The 25,608-nt window shown below is 41.7% G+C and overlaps 1 protein-coding gene across 8 annotated transcripts in view; it reads left to right on the top strand.

Moving 5' to 3' along the window:
* cdk17 (cyclin dependent kinase 17) overlaps positions 1–25,608 on the top strand; it is a 228,039-nt gene that overhangs the window by 195,363 nt on the left and 7,068 nt on the right. For all 8 annotated transcript variants that reach the window (XM_059987820.1, XM_059987824.1, XM_059987818.1 and 5 more), the window contains 6 exons: positions 2,208–2,322; positions 2,415–2,509; positions 2,622–2,684; positions 2,772–2,895; positions 4,801–4,921; positions 16,674–16,771. In XM_059987820.1, the coding sequence (XP_059843803.1) occupies positions 2,208–2,322; positions 2,415–2,509; positions 2,622–2,684; positions 2,772–2,895; positions 4,801–4,921; positions 16,674–16,771 (616 nt within the window). The remainder of the gene's footprint in view (positions 1–2,207; positions 2,323–2,414; positions 2,510–2,621; positions 2,685–2,771; positions 2,896–4,800; positions 4,922–16,673; positions 16,772–25,608) is intronic.

Here is a 25,608-nt window from a genome sequence, read left to right as displayed (position 1 = left end):
CCTGTATATCGGTGAGACCCAACGTAGATTGGGAGTCCACTTCACTGAGCATCCACGGTCTGTCTGCCAGAACAAATGGGATCTCCCATTGGCCACCCAGTATAATTCCACTTCCCTTTCCCATTCTGATATGTCTATCCATGGCTTCCTCCATTGTTGTGATAAGGCCACACTTAGGTTGGAGGGACAACATCTTATATTCCATTTGCGTAGCCTCCAACCTAATGGCATGAACTTTGATTATTCAAACTTCTACCCATGCTCCCCCTTCACCATTTTCCATCCCCTTTTCCTTCTCTCATGTTATCATCTCCCTATGGTGCTCCTCCCCCCCCCCCCCCACTTTTTTCTTTCTTCCATGGCCTTCTGTCTCTCACCAATCGACTTCCTAACTCTTTGCTTCATCTCCCCCCCTCCCAAGTTTCACCTATCGTCTAGTGTTTCTCTCTCCCCTCCCACCACCTTTCAAATCTACTCCTCAGCATTTTTTTTCCAGTCCTGCTAAAGGGTTTCAGTCTGAAATGTCGTCTGTACTTTTTTCTATAGATGCTACCTGGCCTGTTGAGTTCCTCCAGCATTTTGTGTGTGTTGCTCTTTATCTCTAAAGTACTTTTGAACATACTGGCTGTGGAAGTTAGATTTCTCTGACTATTTGAAAAAAACATATTTTAGATGGAGCCATCATATGAAATGTTCATTTTTCTGACTTCCCTAGTGCAAACAGGGAAAAGAATCATGAGAATAAGACAATCAATTAGAGGAAGCACACTGAAATGAAGGAAAGGGAGCATAAGCAATGTTGGATTGCAAATGAAAGAAAAAATATATATATGAGGGAAGACTTGACATGCAAAATGGAGAGTATTTGTGGGAATCCAGGCCAAAATACACTCAGACCCCACTTAACGCTAAGGGTGTGTTCCACAGAGGTGGAGCACTATGTAAATCACTGCTGTGCAGGGTCATTATAATATTACGTAAATGGGTATGTGTGCCTGGTTTTTTAAAAAAATCAAACCCAAGATATATGATGTTATTTTATGTATACACAGCAATTCATGGAGTAACAAACATGCACATAGGCCTAATCTCTACATCAGTGGAGCAGCAACACATCGCAGCACCAGTGGAGCGAAGTGGGTGGTGGTTATGTCGCAGAGGAGGGACCAGCTTGTGGGACCTCCTCTAACTTTGGTTTCTTCTTCAAGTAGGCATCAAGATTTGATGCCTTTTCTTAAGTTTCCTCTCATGAAACAGTTCTCAGTACCAGAAAATCATGTCAAGAACATTTCTCTTTGCTTTTTTCCTTCGCTCCCAGTCAAGGTCATAATTGATGAACGGTCTATGATTTTTATGATCACGGTGACGCTAATGCTGAGCAATTTTGTGGTGAAGTTTCTTGCTGGAGTTTCATAGAAACACAGAAAACCTACAGCACAATACAGGCCCTTTGGCCCACAGAGTTATGCCAAACATGTCTCTACCTTAGAAATTACTAGGCTTACCTATAGCCCTCTATTTTTCTAAGCTCCATGTACCTATCCAAAAGTCTCTTAAAGGACTCTATTGTATCTGCCTCCACCACTGTTGCCGGCAGCCCATTCCACGCACTCACCACTCTCTGATTAAAAAAATTACCCCTAACATCTCCTCTGTACCTACTCCCCAGCACCTTAAACCTGTGTCCTCTTGTGGCAACCATTTCAGCCCTGGGAAATGTTTCCTCTTCTGCATCCATGTCCTCAGGTTCACCCAAGATGCATTGCTCTGCCAATTCTCAAAACTCTTCGTTATTAAGGCTCTTACCATGCAGATGTAGTACCTTTTCAATGTCACCATCATTAACAACCTCACACCGTATCACTTGCAGATTCAGATCTATGCTAATGCTTTTAATAGACTACCCTCACTGGAAGCTGCAGGCCATTTTCCAGACATTATGGGTGAAAAAAATGGAATTGAGTGGTTCAAATCGTATGTAAAGCACACTCATTGGCTGATTGGTTACTGTAATGGCGGTCACTCTTGAGAAGTTTTAAGTGTTAAGAGTGAACTTTTGTTGTTTTTAAAAATTTAAATAAAGAATTGGATAATTGTGTTGTAACAAATTAGCGCTATGCAGGGTCTGAGTGTCATCTGAAAATTTGTCTTTAGTTACATAGATTACTGGGAATTCATATGTTTCTTCTTTATGTTCCTTTATATAGGGTACCTATGCAACAGTATTTAAGGGAAGAAGTAAGCTGACTGATAACCTGGTGGCACTGAAAGAAATCAGGTTGGAACATGAGGAGGGTGCTCCTTGTACAGCAATTCGAGAAGGTAAAGTTGACCTTTTTTAGGAAGTACCATTGTTATTTATGTTAGATGTGATTTCTTCTTATATTTTTTATGGTTTCTTTGTTTCTTTCTAGTGTCATTATTGAAGGACTTGAAGCACGCAAACATTGTCACTTTACATGATATTATTCATACAGAAAAATCATTGACACTAGTCTTTGAATATTTGGTAAGGTTTATTTCTTGCATTATTTGGACTAGTTAATATGTTTATATCAAAAATTATTACAAAATTAACCAAAGGAATCTGACTCACATTTTGATTTTTCCCTGTCTTCTAGGACAAGGACCTGAAACAGTACATGGATGACTGTGGAAATATAATGAGCATGCACAATGTGACGGTGAGGGCTAAATTTAACAAGCAACTGCTGTGAGTTATTTGTTGCAGGCAAGTTATGTTAGATTAATCTTATTGCTACGCTTTGTAGATATTTTTATTCCAGATTTTAAGGGGCTTGGCCTACTGTCACAAACGGAAAGTGTTGCACCGAGATCTGAAACCACAGAACCTACTGATTAATGAAAGAGGGGAACTGAAGCTTGCGGATTTTGGTATGAAACATTAATTAACAATTATATATAAAGTCTAAGTTAATTTCCATCATTCATTTTCAAATTTTTTCTCACATACATAACAGCTACATGTAAAAAGATTAGATTAGCCTTTTTCTATTATATATACATCAAAATACGCAGTAAAATATGTTGTTTGCATCATCAACCCACATAGTCTGAGGATGTGTTTTGGGCAACCCGCTAATATTACCATATGTACAGCACCACATAGCATGCCCACAACTTACTCATCCTAACCCTTTGGAAAGTGGGAGGAAATTAGAGCACCCAGAGGAAACCCATGCAGTCATGGAGAAAACGTACAGCCTCCTTACAGACAAGCTAGATTTGAATTTTGATCACTGGCTCCATAAAATGTTAAACTAACCACTAGGCTACCATGTTGCTACTGTTACAGCAGATGGATGGAAGCTAGGTCAATGCTGTTTCAATAGAGTCCTTTCAAGTACATTTGTATTCAGTAGAAATAGAAAGTAAGGAAGCAAGTAGTTGAGAAAAGATTAGCAAGTAATACATAAGTTTTCATAAATAGTACAAGGATAGTCTAAACAACAGAGCCTATTGCAAACTTAAGAGGAATCTGGATTGGGGAGCATGCCTTATGAGAATAGGTTGAGTGAACTCAGCCTTTTTTCCCTGGAGCAACGGGGCATGAGAGGTGACCTAATAGAGGTGTATAAGATGATGACAGGATTGTGGATAGTCAGAGGCTTTTTCCCCCAGGGCTGGAATGGCTGGCACAAGGCGGCACATTTTTAAGGTGCTTGGAAGTAGGTACAGAGGAGATGTCAGGGTTAAGTTTTTTATACGGAAAGTGGTGAGTGTGTGGAGTAGGCTGCTGGCGACGGTGGTGGAGGTGGCTATTATAGGGTCTTTTAAGAGACTTCTGGATAGGTACATGGAGCTCAGAAATATAGAGGGCTATGGGTAACCCTAGATAATTTCCAAGGTAAGGACATGTGTGGCACAGCTTTGTGGGCCGAAGGGCCTGTATTGTGCTGTAGTTTTTCTATGTCTCTAAACTGTGGAAGGATTGACTGAGGTAATTTAAGAAGAAAGTACTTAGCATTGGTCTTCAATAGAGTCAATGTTACCTTCCTCTTGGATTGGGATTGGGAAATTAAATCAGAATAAGATATTAAAAAATGACTAAGTTGCCCAGTCCCCGTATGGTGCTCTGCAGATTTCATAAGGAATAGAGGGAAAAAAGTGGCTTTGGCTACCATATTTCAAATCTGCTTCAATATGGGAATTGTTCTATGGAGCCAGAGGGATGAGAAGGACTAGATGTTATACGTCGGTAAATGTAAGTGTTCGTGAAACCTTTAGACATGGTAATACAGGATGAAGGTAATTTTCAGAGTAATAATCAATTCATACTCTTATGTATTGAAGAAATGATAACAAACAATCTTGAATTTCAACTTGGAGAACCATGGGTTAACATGTATTGCATAATATTTTTGTAAAATTTGAAACTCATTGGATTGAGGCTAAAGTGGTGAATTGACTATAGAGTTAAATTCCTTCTGACCATGGCAGCTTTGATGAATAAATGGTCCCACTTAATCAGGTATGTTAAATGTATTTTTTTTCCCTTATGATTGTTTCAGTTGGCATTTCTTTGGAATCTGCCTATCATATTTTTTGAAAGGGAAAAAGCAGGATGCATGATGGATTAACTGTTTATGTGTATTTTAGATAGCAATCTAACATCATTGAAGATAGGATTTTAGGTCAGTGTTTCCAAGAAATCCCAAGGTTAATGTTGCTTTGGCTGTTTAACATTAAAATGATGCTGTAAAATAAGCTTAATGATTTATCTACAGTTTGCTACATTTTAAAACCATTGTTCACCATGTCATTGCTTCTTTACTGCAGGTTTGGCAAGAGCCAAGTCAGTTCCTACAAAGACATACTCAAATGAGGTCGTAACATTATGGTACAGACCCCCAGATGTACTCCTGGGTTCTTCAGAGTATTCAACACAAATTGACATGTGGTAAGTTTCACTAACTTGAGCTAGCGATAGAACTCTGATAATTTGCTCTTCATTTGGTTTACCAAGGTATTGTCTAGTGCTCCCTTTCAACTTACCTGATTCACTGGGATATTATTATAGTGAAATGAATTAAAAATGGGTGCAGAGGGGTTCTGGGAACTGCAGTCCAGATAAACTGCTAGTCCAACAGCACCGAAATTTTAAACATGCCAGATTATCAGATTTTTATTTTTGTCATTTTGGGAAGACAAATCAGGATAGGACATTTACAGTTACCAGCAGGGCATTGTGGAGTGTTCTAGAACAGAAGGACCCAAGAGTATAAGTACATGATTCCCTGAAAATAAAATTACAGGTAGATAAAGTGATAAAGGTTTTTATCATGACGTTCATCAGTCCAGGCACTGTAGATGTTATAGACTCAAAGAGCACTACAGCACAGAAACAGGCCTTTCAACCCATCTAGCCTATGCTAGTCTAGTTTTGTTCCTAATCTTGTCTACCTGTAACTGGACCATAACCATCTCTCATCCATGTACCTTTCCAAACTTAATTTAAATGTTATAGTTGAACTTGTGTGTACTACTTGTGTTGCTACTACCCACTGAGTGAAGCATTTCTCCCTCAGATTCACTTTTCACCCCAATCTAAAGACGTCTAATTTTAGTCTCACCCAACCTGAGGGGAAGAGCCTACATGCATTCACCCCAAGTATACCCATCACAATCTTGTATACCTCTACAGAATCTCCCCACATTCTCCTGCACTCCAGGGAATAAAGTCCCTAATCTATTCAACCTATCGTCGAGGGTATGTAATTAGCTTCTCTGATGACATAGATAGCTATTGCCTGGCACTTGTGTATTGTAATCATTACTTTCCTGTAATCAGCCCATAAGTGAATGTTACCATGATTCTGTGTCAAAGGTTTTTTTTAAATTGCCTGAGGAACTGTGAGTAGAATTAAACATTGCAATCAGTGAATATTCCCATTTCTGACCTCATAATGAAAATAAAGTCATTGATGGAGTGGCTGAAGGTGTGTCAGCTTATGACACTGCCCTGAAATTGAGATGATTGACCTATAATAACCTTTGTGTACAGTATGAATACTAATATTAATAACAAGATTAATAACAAGCATTCCTTAATGCTTTATTTGGCTAAATGCTTGCTGACATTAAGAGCAGGCTGTAATGAATCTGAAACTTAAGCAGGTAACCCTGTTAACAACAGCTTTCATTACATTTCTGATGATTGACTGTGGACTAATTGGGGGTGGGGGGATAACTATATGGATTGGATCTGTCCTAGTTTTTGAGAGTCAGGATGGTGCATATTGTCAGATGCTGATGTTACCTGCAATGTAACTATGCTGCAAAGTTTGGCTGAAGTCACATCCAGTCCTGGCATGCAGGGCTTCAACTTTACAATAGTGGTGATGTCTCATCCCTTGAACTTTGACCATCTAATGCTTGGAAATTTCTTAACATAACGTGGAGTAAATTGACGTAGACGGCAGTCCAGCTGCTGTTAAGATTCATCAATTCTTCACTTCTGTGAATTTGCTTTTCTTCATCCTCTCCGTTGGGTGACAGGTGATAGAGTGACATTGTTGATGATGTGAGACAATGGCACTTGGCACTGAGTTTCTTGTGTGTTTAACACTACGCCCATCCATACCGGCAATTTGCCTACTGAACCTGTACAAAGTTTGAACTGGCAAGAGAAGATGCCTGATTATTTTCACATTAAAAAAGCTGCAATGGGGAAAGAACATTTATTTTCAAAGTATTTATACTGTATACAGCCTTGAGATTTGTCTCCATACAGGCAGCCACAAAACAAAGAAACCCAATAGAACCCTTTAAAAAAACCATCGGACACCAAATGTGCAGGAAAAGGAACAAGTCATATCATGCAAACAATAAAAGTAAGCAAATATCATTCAGAACTGAAATTTGCAAAAATGAGTTCACAGCCATAAAACCGGTCATCACTTCAGCTGATCCAGGAGCCTTTTAGTTGCAGGCCACAGCCTCAGTTTAGTGCAAAGACAAGTAAACTGCGTGGAGCAGCTAGCTGAACACTGACCTGCCCCTCACCTCCAGTGCTGACCCCTGTCCTTTTCGATCTGGTCAGGTGCTTAAATTGGCCCAACAGTGGGTTGATCCTTCTTGGACCTGGGTCCTGTTGCTTCAATACGTTCTTGGGCCCTGCACCCGCTGCCTTGATTCAGCTCGTATCCAACCTTTTGGCCCAGCACTTGAATCGGTCAAACCTCCACTTGTTCTTCGTTCTCGTTTTTTGTTCATTGCTGTTTTTAGTACGAGTTTAGTTTAATAAGTTAAACACTTATAATTCAAACAGTTAACTAATGTAATTGCCTTTAATTATTTCAGTTTTCATCAATCTAAATTAACTTAATGATCAACTTAAAATTTCTTTGCATGTTTCTGAACGTTAGGCACCTTCAAAAACACCAAGTCCATAGAACCATAGAACACTATGGCACAGAAAACAGGCCATTTGGCCCATCTAATCTGTGCCAAAACTTTATTCCGCTAGTCCCATTGACCTGCACCCAATCCATAACCCTCCAGACCTCTCCTATCCATGTATCTATCCAATTTATTCTTAAAAACTTAAGAGTGAGCCCGCATTTACCACGTCAGATAGCAGCTCACTCCACACTCCCACCGAGTGAAAATGTTCCCCCTTAACTTAACTTTCCCCTTTCACCCTAAAGCCATGTCCTCACATATTTATCTCTCCTAATCTAAGTGGAAAGACCCTACTTGCATTTACTCTGTACCCCTCATAATTTTGTAAACCTCTTATCAAATCCCCCCTCATTCTTCTACACTCCAAGGAATAGAGTCCTAACCTGTTCAATCTTTCCCTGTAACTCAACTCCTGAAGACCCAGCAATATCCTAGTAAGTCTTCTCTGCAGTCTTTCAATCTTACTGATATACTTCCCATAATTAGGTGACCAGAACTGCTCACAATACCCCAAATTTGGCCTCAATATCTTATACAACCTCACCATAACATCCGAACTCCTATAGTCAATACTTTGACTTATGAATGCCAGGATGCCAAAAGCCTTCTTTACAATCCTGTCTACCTGTGACACCACTTTCAGGGAATTATGTATCTGAACTCCCTTTGTTCATCTGCACTCCTCAGTGCCCTACCGTTTACTGTGTATGTCCTACCTTGATTTGTCCTTCCAAAATCCAACACCTCACAGTTGAAATTCCATCTGCCATTTTCTGGCCCATTTTTTTCCAGTTGGTCCAGATCCCTCTGCAAGCTTTGAAAGCCTTCTTCGCTGTCCACAACGCCTCCAATCTTAGTGTCATCAGCAAACTTGCGGATCCAATTTACCACATTACCATCTAGATCATTGACATAGACAACAATGGTCCTAGCACAGATCCCTGAGGCACACTACTAGTCACAGGCCTCTAGTCTGAGAAGCAATCATCCACTACCACTGTCTTCTCCCACACAGCCAATTTCGAATCCAGTTTACAACCTCTCGATGGATACTTAGTATCTGAACCTTCTGAACTAACCCCCCCCCCCCCCCCCCATGTAGGACCTTGTAAAATGCCTTACTATACATGTAGACAATATCCACAGCCTTTCCTTCGTCTACTTTCTTGGTAACCGCCTCAAAAAACTCTACAAGATTCGTTAAAACACTATCTACCACGCATGAAGCCATGCTGACTATCCTTAATCAGCCGTTGGCTGTCCAAATACTTGTATATCCGATCTCTCAGAACACCTTCCAATAATTTATTACTGATGTCAGGCTCACTGGCCTGTATTTACCTGATTTACTTCTGGAGCCTTTTTTTTAAAAACACTTTATTGTCACCAAACAATTGATACTAGAGCATACAATCATCAGTGATAGTTGATTCTGCACATTGTGCTCCCTGGAGTACAAATCGAAGTAAATATAAAAAAAAATTAAAATTATCAATCATAATTAGAAAATAGAAAACAAAGCAAGGTAGTGCAAAAAGAAACAGAGACAGGTCCGGATATTTGGAAGGTCCGGGTCAGGATCCATTCAGCAGTCTTATCACAGTTGGAAAGAAGCTGTTCCCAAATCTGGCCATATGAATCTTCAAGCTCCTGGAGGGAAGAGGGATAAAGAGTGTATTGGCTGGGTGGGTTGTGTCCTTGATTATCCTGGCAGCACTGCTCCGACAGATTGTGGTGTGAAGTGAGTCCAAGGATGGAAGATTGGTTTGTGTGATGTGCTGGGATACGTTCACTATCTTCTGCAGCTTCTTCCGGTCTTGGACAGAACAACTTCCATACCAGGTTGTGATGCACCGTAGAAGAATGCTTTCTATGGTGCATCTATAAAAATTAGTGAGGGTTTTAGGGGACAGGCCAAATTTCTTCAGCTTTCTCAGGAAGTAAAGGTGCTGGGGGGCCTTCTTGGCAGTGGACCCTGCTTGGTTAGACCAAGTCAGGTCATAGGTGATATTCACCCCAAGGAACTTAAAGCTTTTGACCTGTTCCACCTGCGCACCACTGATGTAGATGGGGTCGTGCATTCCGCTACTCCTTCTGAAGTCAACAACAAATTCCCCTGCAATTTCTATACTTATCTCTCTCAAGATCCAAGGAAATATCATGTCAGGCCAGGGGGATTTATTTACCTTTCTTTGCTGTAAAGCAGCAAGCAGCTCCTCCTCTTTAATCTCAACATGTTCCATGACACTACTGCTAGTTTCCCTTCTTTCCATATGCACTATCCCAGTTTCCTGAGTAAATACTGATGCAAAAAAACTGTTTAAGATCTCCCCCCATCTCGTGAGGCTCCACACATGGACGACCACTCTGATCTTCTAGGGGACCAATTTTGTCCTTTACTATTCTTTTACTCTTAATATGCTTGTAGAAACCCTTTGGGTTTACCTTCACATTATCTGCCAAAGCAACCTCATGATTTTTGCCTTCCTGATTTCCTCCTTTAGTATATATATGTTTTTACATTTTCTGTACTCGTCAAGTACCTCATTTGTTCCTTGTTGCCTATACCTGATAAACACCTCTTTTTCTTAGCAGATCGCCAATATCTCTTGAAAACCAAGGTTCCTTATGCCTGTTAACTTTGCCTTTAATCCTGGCAGGAACATGCAAATTCTGCACTCCCAAAATTTTGCCTTTGAAGGCCACCACTTTACTGTCCTTGCCAGAAAACAACTTATCCCAAACCACTCTTCCCAGATCCTCTATCATTTTCACAAAATTGGTCCTTCTCCAATTTAGAACTTTAACTTGAGGACCAGACCTATCCTTACCCATAATTAACTTGAAACTAATGACATTATGGTCACTGGATGCAAGATGTTCACCTACACATACTTCTGTCACCTGACCTGTCTGGTTCCCTAATAGGAGATCAAGTATTGCATCCTGTCTTATAGGTACCTCTATATATTGATTTAGAAAATTTTCTTGAACACATTTGACAAACTCCAAGCCATCTAGCCCTTTCACAGTGTAGGAGTCCCAGTCAATATGTGGAAAGTTAAAACCCCGTACTAAATCAGTCTGCTATCTCTCTACAGATTTACTCCTCCAATTCTGACTATTGGGCAGTCCATAATACAACCCTATTAGTGTGGTCACACCTTTCCCGTTCCTCAACTCCATGCGTGTGGCCTCTGTAGACAAGCTCTCCGGGCTGCCCTGTCTACGCACAGCTGTGATATTTTCCCTGACTAGCAATGCCACTCCTCCCCCTTTCATCCCTCCCCCCATCACATCTGAAACAACAGAACCCCAAAACATTAAGCTGCCAGTCCTGCCCCTCCTGCAACCAAGTCTCACTAATAGCAATAATGTCGTAATCCCACGTGCCAATCCACGCCCCAAGCTCATCTGCCTCACCTACAATACTCCCTGCATTGAAATGGATGCACCTGAGAACATTTCTATCACGTACAAACCTTTGATTTCTGCCTGTACATGCTGTCCTCACATGACCTTTATCCTCCTCCACCTCACTATCTGCTCCAACACTCTGGTTCCCCTCTCCCTGCAAATCTAGTTTTAAACCCCCCCCCCCCGGAGTAGCACTAGCAAATCTACCCGCAAGGATGTTAGTCCCCTTCCAGTTCGTGCAAACTGTCCCATCGGAACAGGTCCCCTCTTCCCTGGAACAAAGCCCTTGTTCCTGCACCATCTCCTTGAACATAGAACATTACAGCAGAGTACAGGCCCTTCAGCCCACAAAGTTGTGCCGACCCTTAAACCCTGCCTCCCTTATGCCCCCCCGCCCCGCACTGTAAATTCCTTCATATACCTGTCTAGTAGTCTCTTAAATTTCACTAGTGACTCAGGCAGTGCATTCCATGCACCAACCACTCTAGTAAAAACCTTCCTCTAATATCCCTCTTGAACTTCCCACCTCTTAAAGCCATGTCCTCTTGAATTGAGCAGTGTTGCCCTGGAAAAGAGCTGTTGGCTGTCCACTCTATTCCTCTTAATATCTTGAAATACCTCTATCATGTCTTCTCTCATCCTCTTCTCCAAAGAGTAAAGCCCTAGCTCCCTTAATCTCTGATCATAATCCATACTCTCTAAACCAGGCAGCATCCTGGTAAATCTCCTCTGTACCCTTTCCAATGCTTCCACATCCTTCCTATAGTGAGGCAACCAGAACTGGACACAGTACTCCCAAGTGTGGCCTAACCAGAGTTTTATAGAGCTGCATCATTACCTCTTAAACTCTATCCATCGACTTATCAAAACTAACACTCCGTAAGCTTTCTTAACTACCCTATCTACCTGTGAGGCAACTTTCAGGGATCTGTGACATGTACCCCCAGATCCCTCTGCTCTTCCACACTCCCAAGTATCCTGCCATTTACTTTGTTCTCTGCCTTGGAGTTTGTCCTTCCAAAGTGTACCACCTCGCACTTCTCCAGGTTGAACTCCATCTGCCACTTCTCAGCCCACTTCTGCATCCTATCAATGTCCCTCTGCAATCTTCAACAATCCCCAACACTATCCACAACACTACCAACCTTTGTGTCGTCTGCAAACTTGCCAACCCACCCTTCTACCCTAACATCTAAGTCATTAATAAAAATCATGAAAAGTAGGAGTCCCAGAACCGATCCTTGTGGGACACCACTAGTCACAACCCTCCAATCTGAATGTACTCCCTCCACCACGCCCTCTGCCTTCTGCAGACAAGCTAATTCTGAAACCACCTGGCCAAACTTACCTGGATCCCATGCCTTCTGACTTTCTGAATAAGCCTACCATGTGGAACCTTATCAAATGCCTTACTAAAATCCATGTAGATCACATCCATTGCACTACCCTCATCTATATGCCTGGTCACCTCCTCAAAGAACTCTAACAGGCTTGTTAGATATGATCTGTCCTTCACAAAGCCATGCTGACTGTGCTTGATCAGACCATGATTCTCTAAATGCCCATATATCCTATCTCTAAGAATCTTTTTCAACAGCTTTCCAACACAGACACAAGGCTCACTGGTCTGTAATTACCCAGATTATCCCTACTACCTTTTTTGATCAAGGGGACAACATTCACCTCCCTCCAATCCTCTGGTACCATTCCCATGGACAACGAGGACATAAAGATCCTAGCCAGAGGCTCAGCAATCTCTTCCCTCACCTTGTGGAGCAGCCCGAAGAATATTCCGTCAGGCCCTGGGGACTTATCCGTCCAGCCCCGGGGACTTATCCGTCCTAATATACTTTAACAACTCCAACACCTCCTCTCCCTTAATATCAACATGCTCCAGAACATCAACCTCACTCATATTGTCCTCATCGTCATCAAGTTCCCTCTCAGTGGTGAATACTGAAGAGAAGTATTCATTGAGGACCTCGCTCACTTCCAAAGCCTCCAGGCACATCTTCCCACCTTTATCTCTAATCAGTCCTACCTTCACTCCTGTCATCTTTTTGTTCTTCACATAATTGAAGAACGCCTTGTGGTTTTCCTTTACCCTACTCGCCAAAGCCTTATGCCCCCTTCTTGCTCTCCTAAGCCCCTTCTTAAGTTCCTTTCTTGCTACCCTATATTCCTCAATGGACCCATCTGATCCTTGCTTCCTAAACCTCATGTATGCTGCCTTCTTCCACCTGACTAGATTTTCCACCTCACTTGTCACCCATGGTTCCTTCACCCTACCATTCTTTATCTTACTCACCAGGACAAACTTATCCCTAACATCCTGCAAGAGATCCCTAAACATCGACCACATGTCCATAGTACATTTCCCTGCAAAAATATTATCCCAATTCACACCCGCAAGTTCTAGCCTTATAGCCTCATAATTTGCCCTTCCCCAATTAAAAATTCTCCTGTCCTCTCTGATCCTATCCTTTTCCATGATAATGCTAAAGGCCAGGGAGCTATGGTCACTGTCCCCCAGATGCTCACTCACCGAGAGATCTGTGACCTGACCCAGTTCATTATCTAATACTAGATCTAGTATGGCATACCCCCTAGTCGGCCTGTCAACATACTGTGACCGAAATCCATCCTGGGAGCACTTACAAATTCTGCCCCATTGAAGCCATTGGAATTAATCAGGTGCCAATCAGTATTAGGGAAGTTAAAGTCACTCACGATAACAACCCTGTTATTTTTGCACCTTTCCAAAATCTGCCTCCCAATCTGCTCCTCGGTTTCTGCTGCTACCAGGGGGCCTGTAGAATACTCCCAATAGAGTAACTGCTCCCTTCCTGTTCCTGGCTTCCACCCATACAGACTCAAAAGAGGATCCTGATACATTACCCACACTTTCTGTAGCTGTAATAGTATCCCTGACCAGTATTGACACCCCTCCTCCCTTCCCACCCCCCCCCCCATTCCTTACCACTGAAATCCAGGAATATTGAGAATCCATTCCTGCCCTAGTGCCAGCCAAGTCTCTGTAATAGCCTCTAGATCATAATTCCATGTATGTATCCAGGCTCTTAGTTCATCACCTTTGTTCCTAATACTTCTTGCATTGAAGTACACACACTTTAGCTCTTCTCCCTTACTACCTTTACACCCTTTGTTCTGCTTCTCTTTCCTCAAAGCCTCTTTATATGTTAGGCTTTACTCCATGCACTATACTTGCAGTTCTCGCATGACCTTTATCCTCCTCCACCTCACTATCTGCTCTAACACTCCGGTTCCCCTCCCCCTGCATATCTAGTTTAAACCCCCCAGAGCAGCACCAGCAAACTTTCCCGCAAGGATATTAGTCCCCCTCCAGTTCAGGTGCAACCCATCCCGTTGGAACAGGTCCCACCTTCCCTGGAATAAGGCCCAATTGTCCAGAAATATGAAGCCCTCCCTCCTGCACCAACTCCTTAGCCACATATTTAGCTGCATTATCTTCCTATTTCTAGCCTCACTAGCACGTGGCACTGGTAGCAATCCTGAAGGTCCTGTCCTTTAATTTTGCACCCAACTCCCTAAACTCTCTTTGCAGGACCTCCTCCTCCTTCCTATCCACATCACTGGTCCCTACATGGATCACAACATCTGGCTGTTCACTCTTCCTCTTGAGAATACTGAGAACTCAATCTGAGATATCACAGACCCTGGCACCAGGGAGGCAATACTCAATCTGGGATTCTCAATCTCTCCCACAGAACCTCTTATCTGTCCCCCTAGCTATCAAATCCCCTATCACTACTGCTCTCCTCTTTTCCCTCCTTCTCTTCTGAGCTGAGAGTCCAGTCTCAGTGCCAGAGACACAGCCACTGCAAATTGTCCTCAGTAGGTCATCCCCACCAACAGTATCCAAAACAGTATACTTATTGTTGATGGGAATGGCCACAGGGGTGCTCTGCTCTTCCTGTCTATTCCCCTTCACTCTCCTGACAGTCACCCAGCTACCTGTCTCCCTGACTATTAGGGGTGACTATCTCCCTGTAACTCCTGTCTATTTCTGCCTCACAAATAATCCAAAGTTCATCCAGTTTGTCAGGAGCTGCAGCTGGATGCATCTTTTATAGGCATAGTTATCAGGGACAAATGTGCTATCCCTGACTTCCCACATACTGCATACAGAGAACTCAACTGCCCTAACTGCTGCCTCCATTACCTATCCTAAGTTAATTAAATTATTAAAGGAACTTACCCAGCCTTACCTCACTGGGACCAAGCTCATCCTCAAAGCTTCACTCCTCACTGGCCACTCTTCTTCAGTTACCCCTCCTTTTATTTGTCCCTGCCAATTATCTCAAGTACTCACTCCCTCTAATCAACTAATCAACACTGTTTAACCCTTCAATTGCCCTCCACACTCCTTTTAAAGCACACTCACCTCAGCTCCTCAGCTATCTCCCAGCACTCAGCGCTCACCTGAGCCCCACGCTCCTCCTCCTGCTGCGATGGTCCGTGATCTCACTGTCCCAAGTCCCCACTCCGTGCTCCTTTTAAAGCACACTCACCTCAGCTACTCAGTGCTCTCCCAAGCCTCTCTTTCCTCCTCCTGCTGTGACGGTCCTTGAAAGGGTAAACAAATAACAAGATCTAAGATTGCAACATTACCAGCTGTTGACACATTTCAGCTGCTAGGTCAGCTGGGCTTCTAGACCATCCATAAAATGACCTTGGGCCCCACCACCTTAATGCAGGAAATCGACACATGTGGAAATGGCATGTTCACTTATGCCTCATTTATAGATCTGCAGCAAGCAAGAGTAGCTTACTGCTAGCAGTGAGTGCTAGCTTAATATTTTTTGGTGCACAATGGATTTAATACAAGGAGATAAGCAGAAAAAGAAGATCCTCACCCTTTCCTCCACGTTATAGACAGCAATTAGAAGTACCAGAAAGCTGGCATAAACTGCTGTAGTAGCAGAGCCAGCTTGTGTGAATAAGCAAAATACCATTTTCACACAGACATTTACAGTAACACAGAAACACTGAGAATAGCAGCTGGTATAGGCCATTGGGTTTTTCTGGCCTGCCCTATTCTTTCAAATTCTAGCCTTTTCTCCCTGTGCAACCAGCCCTAAGAACAATATCTAACACCTTGCACATATTTCATGATTAGACTTCAGCTGCTTTCTGTGATAGATTCCCACAAGTTCACCACTCTCCTGGAGGAGAATTTCTCGTCTTCTCAGTCTTAAATGATTCACTATTTAACCTTAGAATGTGTTGCCTGGTCAATGAACTTGTACTTGAAGATACTTCCCGTAGCAAATCTGTCGGTCCTGTTAGAATTTTGGAGGTTTCTGTGAAATCTTCTCTCATACTTCTAACCTTTAGTGGATATGAGTTTAATTAATGCAATCTCTCTTCATTTGTCAGTCCTGCCATTCAGAAATTAGTCTGGTGATCCTTTGCTAAACTCCATTGATAGCAGTAATACAGTTTGATTCACTAACTAATGGAAGAGATTTGCATTTACTCTTCTCTCATAGAAAGGAAAGGTTCGAATATTTGTGCATCATAAAGTAACTGCTGGGTGATACACGTGTTTGGCTATTGGGGGAATGGTCATATGAATTCTAGTCAAGATGGGTTTGTCACATCATATGTATAATTAATCAAGATAGAATCATTGTCAACAATGTGTCATGTGAATTTTATTTAAAGAATTACAGGCACAGTGAATGACTACTCAGACCTCATCATTGAGGATCTTTTTTTGTGGGTGTTGGGGAAATCCAAATTCTTTAAAATTCTTTTATGGCTGTATTTGCTGTGATTCTTTTCAGGGGTGTTGGGTGTATCTTTTATGAAATGGCAGCAGGAAGACCTCTTTTTCCTGGTTCCACTGTAGAAGATGAATTGCACTTGATTTTCAGGTTACTAGGTAAGCTTATAAATTCCATTTGATTGTAATACAGTTTGATCAAACCTTAGCTAGTACAGTTTTAAAGTTGGATTTGGTATTAATCTTATGGCCAACACATTCATCATGATTGATTATAAGTGACTGTCATATTTTGGAAATAATTGCTTCTAGTACCAAGATGCATAATATAACAATTGAATCAAACTTAGTGTGCACTTAAAATATAACCAGTCAAAAACAGTTATTTCATTCTCAAAAGGCAATTTCTCCTGAAAAGGTGAAATTATCATATTCCTGAGGAATAGTTTTCAACATTTTTCCACTGACTGTTATTTTGCTACCAACCTCTAAGGAGGAGAGGTGCATTGAGACTAAACATGCAGAAAGTAGAGGAGGTGTAATTGAGATGCTTGACATTTCTGGTAGAAATAAAACTATGGTTAAAGAAAAAGGAAATAATCTGAAAGGCTCTGGTGCAGAAAACATCATCAGAATAGATAGAAAATCTGGCTGGATTGGCATGGAGTCCCAACAAGAAGTAGAATGAGGTTCATTTGAGATAACCAAGAGCCGGTAAGCTTTTAGTGGGTTTTATTAGCTGACCTGTTGCCTGAGATGGCGATAGAGATATTGGGAAAGAGAAAGGAAGATTCAGAAGTGGACCATGTCAGTGTGAGAACAAGGAGGAAATTAAATCTTGAGATCTATGTGAATGCAGGAAGCAAAGCAGTTATCAATGTGAGCAACAAGATTTGAGTGTGGGAGTCTGAATAGGCTAACACAAGGATGCTGGAGGAACTCAGAATCAGCCCGAAATGTTGACTATACTTTTTTTAATATATATAGATGCTGCATGTCCTGCCGAGTCCCTCCAGCATTTTGTGTGTGTTGCTCGAATTTCCAGCATCTGCAGATCTTCTGTTGTTTGTGAGGCTGACACAAGGACTGTTCCACATACTCAGTAAAGAGATGAGCATTGCTAGAGTCCCTGCAAGTTCCAATATTTTTAACTTGGAGAAAGTGAATGGACTTGAAGGAGAGGTTCAATGGAAGGATGACTTCAGTCTGGTGAAGGAAAATGATGAAATAAGAAAAAGTGAAGGGCCAACAGACCATCTTGGCATTGGATAGAGTTACAGAGAATTTACACATGCATTGATAATAATGAGCCGCTTGGGACCAGAGAACACTGTGTTGGAGGGCATTGAAAATGCCTTAGATGTCAGTAGTAAGAGTCTGGATGGTGCAGAAAAGAGACCTCTTACCCCAGAGATGGAAAATCATGGAAACACTTTGTAACTCAGGCAACAACAGTGGAAAGAGAAAAGTTTCAGATTGAAAATGCATATTGGAACTGTCCAGGCAGGAAAGGAAATAGGACAAAATAACTGTCGCCTGATTAGATGAGACCATGAGGATAAGCAGTAAATTTTAGGTCAGTAGGTGACAGAGAGAGACCATCTGAACAAAGGAACATCAAAGCTATGAAGTGAGGGATGTTAGAGAGTGAAACACAAAAGCATGTACGAATTGTGATATCGCTTTCAATGAGCTATACTCTTGTACTCATAAGTCCCATAGTGCCATTACACTCCCTACTGCCCCACCATTCTTATCAAGTCCTATGCTTTTTTACCTTTCCAAACTAAAGCACCTCACACTTATCTGTATTGAGATTCATTTGCCAATCCTTGGTGCACTTTCCAAACAGATCAAGATCACCTTATAATCTATGACAATATTCTTCACTATCAACATCTCCTCATCATGCCCTAGGAATTTATGCACTTCAACATTCTTCAAGTGTCCCAAAGTCACTTATTTATCTCAAAATGCCCAAGCATATTAGCATGTCCCATAATGATCTCATTATCCTCCATGTCTTCCTCCTTAGTGAATGAGGATGCAAAGTATTCGTTTAGGACTTCGCTGTTACCTTCCATGTCCAAACATATGCTTCCTCCTTTATCTGTGAGTGGTCCCATCCTTTTCCTGGTTATCATTTTGCTCTTGTTGTCTGTATAGAATCCCTTGGAATGCCTTAATCCTACTTACCAATCACTTCTCATGGCCCCTCCTGGGTCTCCTAATCCCCTTGCGTTCTCTGCTGGATTCATACTCTTCTAGGGCCCTGTTCGGTTTTAGCTTCCTAAACCTTACATTTTGTTCCTTTATTTTCTTGAATAAATTTGTATCCTCTCTTGTTGTCTAAGATTCCCTTACATTGTCATCCTTGCCCTTCCTTCTTAGTGGAATATAATGGTCCTGTATTATGTGCAGTTAATCTTAAAACAGATTCCAAATGTGCCATTCCCCAAAAACAGTTGTTACGTATCCCGTAACGGGATAACTTACCAGCAAAGATAGAGAGGTCCATTGAAGTCTGATGTCACTATTTTCAAACGTTTTTATTTATAAAGGGGCACAAAAGTAAGGTTAATGCAAACATTCAGATAATGCACGTCACCAATACTCAATCTAAAGCACGGGTATAGTAATAATCATCATTAAGAAGTAATCTCGGCTGTTGTCTAGGGGATAATATTTTTGTCCATTGGAAATATAAAAAGTCATTCAGAAGTCTGTAGACTAGCCTTTCGAGGAATCGCTGGGTTTCACGTGTTTTAGAGAGATCGGTGAAAACGAAAAGAAAACTTGCCCGGGTCTTTATGAAGCCACTCCGTTAAATCAGGGGAGCGTTGTTTTCCCCGTTGTTAGTTCGAAGTCCTTCTCGATATTATCAGCCACCCGCTCCCCAGGCAAAGGAGTTAGGAGCACGCGTGGTGTTGAGTGGCTTCCAGCTCTCACGGGAGCGTTGAGCGAGCAAGTTCCTCTGGTGCATCGCTCCCGTACTGCCTCCTGCAGTCCACTTTTATCTTTACTTGCAGAGTTGTAGGTGTCCATCAAAGTAGGGTGATGCAATCTCCACCCCCACATTGCCCGAGGGTGTCCATGTCCATGGTAGCTGTAACGTAGCAGGGACAGGCACGTCACACAGGTGTCTCTAAGAACAATGGCCAGAACCGTTGCATTGTCTCTCACTTCTGAGACCCGAATTAATAGCTATCTTGCAATTCTCCGGAAGGAGGGGCTGCTCCCGCTCCTTCGGCCCCTCAGAGCAGTGGTACCTTCATAACACAGTCGTTAACAATTAATTCAAAGTTCTAAGTAAAACTTATTATCAGCATTCATACATGTCACCATGTACAACCCTGAGATCCTCTTTCTGCAGGCATACTTAGCAAATCTATAGGACAATAACTGTAAATATAAAGAACTGTTAACTGTAACAAACTGAGAAAATGCAGATATAAATAAATAGCATGAAATAACAATACAGTCCTTAAATGAGTGCAGCTATCCCCGTTTGTTCAATAGCCTGATGGTTGAGGGGTAGTAACTGTTCTTGAACCTGTTGGTATAAGTCCAGAGGCACCTGTGGCTTCTACCTGAAGGCAGCAGCAAGAAAAGAGCATGGCCTGGGTGGTGAGGATCTTAGGTGATGGATGCTGCACGTTTCCTGTAGATGTGCTTAATGGTTGGGAGGGCTTTACCTGTGATGTACCGGGCTGAATCCATTACCTTTTGTAGAATTTTCCACCCAAAGGCGTTTGAGTTCCCATACCAGGCCATAATGCAGCCAGTCGGTACTCTTTCCGCCACACATCTATAGAAATTTGCCAAGGTTTTCGATGACATGCCGTACCTCCGCAGACTCCTGAGGAAGTAGAGACACTGTTGTGATTTCTTCGCAATAATATTTATATGATGGATCCAGGACAAGTCCTCTGAGATAATGTATCCAAGAATTTAAAGTTACTGACCCTCTGCATCTCTGATCTTCTGATGATTCCTGGCTTCCAATCTCCTATTTAATATGCTCACAATTTAGAACTTTTCTTCTTCCATTGTGCTTGCACCTTTTTTGGATCTAGTGATCATAATGCCATTGGTTTCAAGATAATCACAGAGAATGATAGGTCTGGTCCTTGGGTTGAGATTCTAAACTGAAAAAAGCAAATGTTCATAGCATCAGAAGGGTTCTGGTAAGTGTGGATTGAGATGTTTTTCTGGCAAAGGTGTGCTTGGTAAAATGGGAGTCCTTCAAAAGTGAAACCGTGCGAGTACAAAGTTTGCATTTCCTGTCAGAATAAAAGGAAAAGATTTAGGGAACCTTGGTTTTTGACAGATATTGTGGCCCTAATTAAAAAAGGAGGAGGAGGTGCATAGCAGGTATAAGCACAAAGAAGCAAATGAGGTACTTAAGGAGTACAGTCGGCCCTCCTTATCCGCGGATTCAACCAACTGCAGATCAGGAAAACCCAGAAGTTCTCTCTACAGCTCTCTTTGTTTGAGCATGTACAGACTTTTTTCTTGTCATTATTCCCTAAACAATACAGTATAACAACTATTTACATTGTATTAGGTATTAAAAGTAATCTAGAAATGACTTAAACTACAAGCAGACCCCGGGTTATGAATGAGTTCCGTTCCTGAGTCCGTCTTTAAGTCGGATTTGAAGTCGGAACAGGCACATCCGGTAGTATTTAGCATCAGTTAGTCAAACGTGTTTCTTAGTATATAGTACATATTTTACCTTTCTATGCATATAAAACACATACGTATTTCAACAATCAAACCACTGCGTGGCTTAGTAATAATTGTAGCTTTCATCGGGGCAGGGCCTTTCACATGCTCCATTAAAATTGTTCCGATCCTTGACCGACTGTAGCTTAACGCTTTTCCAATGACCGATCGCTTTATTACTTCCACGTTATTTTCGATCGTGATTGTGATTATTTACGTGAAAAGAAACACTGCGGATTCAGAGCTGCACCGCCGGATCCTAATATAAAAGGATAGTGAAGGACAAAATTGTTCCTCTTGAAGATCAGTGTGGTCATCTATGCATAGAGTGGAAAGAGATGGGAAACATCTTAAATTGATTTTTTTTTTAACATCTGTATTTACTCAGGAGAAGGACACTAAGTGTGTGGAATTGAGGCAGAACTGCAGTGAGGTCATGGATTACGGAGGAAGGAGTTGTTCGCTGTCTTTAGGCAAATTAGGGTGGATCGATCCCCAGAAACTGACCAGGTGTCCCCTTGGCTGGTGCAGAAATTGCAGTGGCTCGGGTGGTGTGAAATTTCCTTTACCATGGTGAGGTGTCAGAAGATTGGAGGATAGCTGATGTTCTTCTGTTGTTTAAGAAAGACTTTAAGAATAAGCCAGGAAACTATAGGCTGGTGAATTCGATGTAAGTAGTGGATAAGTTATTGGAAGGTATTCTAAGGGTCCAGATGTATGAGTATTTGGATAAACAGGGACTGATAAGGGATAGTCAACATGGTTTTGTGTATGGTAGGTCATATCTAACCAATCTTATAGTGTTTTTCAAATAACTTAATAGGCAAATTGATGAAGGAAAGACAGTGGACGTTGTCTACATAGGCTTTAGCAAGGCCTTTGACAAGATACCGCATGGGAGGTTGGTCAAGAAGGTTCAGTCACTTGGCATACAGGATAGAGGTAGTAAAATGAATTCCACAATGGCTTCATCTGAGAAGCTAGAGAGCAGTAGCAGATGGTTGCCTCTCTGACTGGAGGCCTGTGACTAGTGGTGTGCCGCAGGGACAGTGCTGGGTCCTTTGTTGTTTGTTATCTATATCAGTGATGCAGATAAAAATATGATAAACTGAATCAGCAAATTTGCATATTGCACCAAAATTGGGGGCATAGTGGACAGCAACAACTATCAAAGCTCATAGCAGGATCTACATCAGCTGAAAAAATGGACTTTAAAATGGCAAATGGAATTTAATGCGAGATGTTACACCTTGGAGGACAAATCAAGGTGGTGGGAATTCTACAGTGTCCTGTTGGGCACTGAAGATTATAGTAGAATAGAGGGATAGAGTAAAAGAAAAGTATAGCACAGAAACAGATCCTTCAGCCCACCTAGTCCATACCAAACCAATTAAACTGCCTATTCCCATTGACCTGCACCTGGACTGTAGCCCTACGTACCCTTATCATCTATGTACATACTGGTATGGATATCCAAACTTAAACATTAAAATCGAGCTTGCATGCACCACTTGTGCTGGCAGCACCTTCTACACTCTCACTCCCTCTGAGTGAAAAAGTTTTCCCTCAGAACTTAAACTTTTCACCTTTCACCCATAACCCATGACTACTGGTTGTAGTCCCATCCAAACTCAATGGAAAAAGTGTGCTTGCATTTACCCTAGCTATACCCCTCATAATTTTGTATGCCTCTATCAAATCTTTCAATCTTTTATATTCCAAGGAATAAAGTCCTAACTTATTCAATCTTTCCTTATAACTCAGGTCCTCCAAACCCAGCAACGTCCTTGTAAATTATCTCTGTACTTTTTCCAATCATACATCTTTAAGTGTTTCCTGTAGGTAGGTGACCAAAACTGCACACCATACTCCAAGCTAGACCTCCCCAATATCTTGTACAACTTCAACATAATATCTCATCACCTGTACTTAATACTTTGATTTATGAAGGCCAATGTGCCAAAAGCTTTCTTTACAACCCTATCTACCTGTGACATCACTTTCAATGAATTATGGACCTGTGGTAGATAACCTTTATTCTACCACATTCCTCAGTGCCCTACCACTCACTGTGTAAGACCTACCCTGATTAGTCCTACCAAATTGCAACACCCTGCACTTGTCTGCATTAAATTCCATCAGCTATTTTCAGCCCATTTTTCCACCTGATACAGATCTCTCTGCAAGCCATGATAGCCTTCCACTACACCCCCAATCTTGATGTCATCTGCAAATTTGCTGATCCAGTTAACTACATTACCATCCATATCATTGATATAGATGACAAACAACAATGGACCCAGCAGCATTCCTTGTCGCACAGCCCTAGTCACAGGCCTCCAGTCGGAGAGGGAAACATCTACCACTCCTCGGTTTCTCCAACAAAGCCAATGTCTAATCCAATTTACTACCTCATCCTGAATGCTGAGCAATTGAACCTTCTTGAGCAGCCTCCCATACAAGACCTTGTCAAGTGCCTTACTCAAGTCCATGTAGACAACATCCACTGCCTTGCCTTCATCCACTTTATTGGTATCTTCCTTGAAAAACTCTAGAAAATTGGCTAAACATGACCTACCATGCACAAAGCCATGCTGACTGTCCTTAATCAGTCCATGTCTATCCAACTACTTGTATCCAGTCCCTCAGAATACCTCCCAATGACTTTCCCACTAGTTATAGACTCATCAATCTATAATTTGCTGGTTTGTTTTTAGAGCCTTTTTTGAACAGCGGAACAATACTGGCAATCCTCCAGTCCTCTGGTACCTTACTTGTCACTAAGGATGATTCAAATATCTCTGCTGAGGTCCCGGTAATTTCTGCACTTGCTTCCTGCGTGGTCCAATCCTTGGGGATTTATCGACCCTAATTTGCCTCAGGACAGCAAACACCTCCTCCTCTGTGATCTGTCCATGAAGTTGATGCCACTTTGCCTCATTTCTATAGACTCTGCATCCTGCTCCTGATTACATACAGATAAATAAAATTTAATTTAAGATCTTCCCCAGCTCTTTTGGATTCACACCTGGTATTACCATGTATTACCATGGTATTACCAAGGCTTATTGGCCTTCATAAATCAAAGTATTGAATACAGGAGTTGGGATGTTTTGTTGAAGTTGTATAAGACGTTAGTGAGGACAAATTTGGAGTATTTGCAGTTCTGGTAACTTATGGTTATGGTTTAAGGGTGAAAAGTGAAATGTTTAAGGGAATCATGGGGTGGAACTACTTCACTCAGAAGGTGGTGAAAGTGTGGAAAGAACTGCCAGCGGAAGTGGGAGATGTGGGTTCAATTTCAACGTTTAAGAGAAATTTGGAGAGTTACATAGATGGTAAAGGAATGGAGGGCTTTGGTCCCGGCTCAGGCCAGTGGGAATAGTCAGTTCAAATGGTTCGGTATGGACTAGATGGGCTAAAGGGCCTGTTTCTGCACTATACTTTTCTTTGACTCAATGACTCTATGCATTGAATCTTCACCCCAAACTGTGGACCCTTTCTTCCCTCTCCAGAATTCTCAATCCAACTGGTCTTTTCCTTACAGGTTTTTACCCTCTCTGGAGCTATTCATCATCATCTGCTAATAAGGGTTTACTGGCTCAAATTTTCCTTACTCTGATCTTGATACCACAAAGCTTGTGATACGTTGTTCATGAAAGACCAATAAGTACCTCAATCACCAAAGCTGCTGCAACATAGTTATGTTTGTCAACCCAAAATCTTGCAGAAGTTTAAGCTTTTCAGACCTTTTAAACTATGACCCCTCTGCATGCAGTGTAATGAAAAAGGCATTTAGCACACTGGTCTTCATCAGTCAGGCTTTGATATAGGAGATAGGATATTAGATTGTAGTTGTGTAAGTCATTGGTGAGGCCACACTTAGAGTATGTGTCCAGTTTTGGTCACTCTGTTATAGGAAAGATATGGTTAAACTGGAAGGAGTGCAGAAAAGATTTACAAGGATGTTGCCAGGACTGTAGGGCCTGAGTTATAGGGAAGGTTGGCCAGACTAAGTCTTCGTTCCTTTGAATGCAAGAGAATGAGGGGGTATCGTATAGAAAAGGTTAAAATTATAAGAAACATAGATAAGGTGGATGGTAACAGACTTTATATTAGTAGTAAACAGATAGAGGTTTGAGATCTCTATCTATTTGAGATTTGAGAGGGAAAATATTTAAAAGGGACCTGAGGGGTGGAATGAGCTGCCAGAAGTGGTTGTGGCAAGTACGATAGCATCACTTAAGAAGCATTTTGATAGGTACATG

Source organism: Hypanus sabinus, chromosome 13 (genome assembly GCF_030144855.1).
Source record: "Hypanus sabinus isolate sHypSab1 chromosome 13, sHypSab1.hap1, whole genome shotgun sequence".
NCBI classification, from domain to species: Eukaryota; Metazoa; Chordata; class Chondrichthyes; order Myliobatiformes; family Dasyatidae; genus Hypanus; species Hypanus sabinus.
This window is presented reverse-complemented; position numbering and strand designations above follow the sequence as displayed.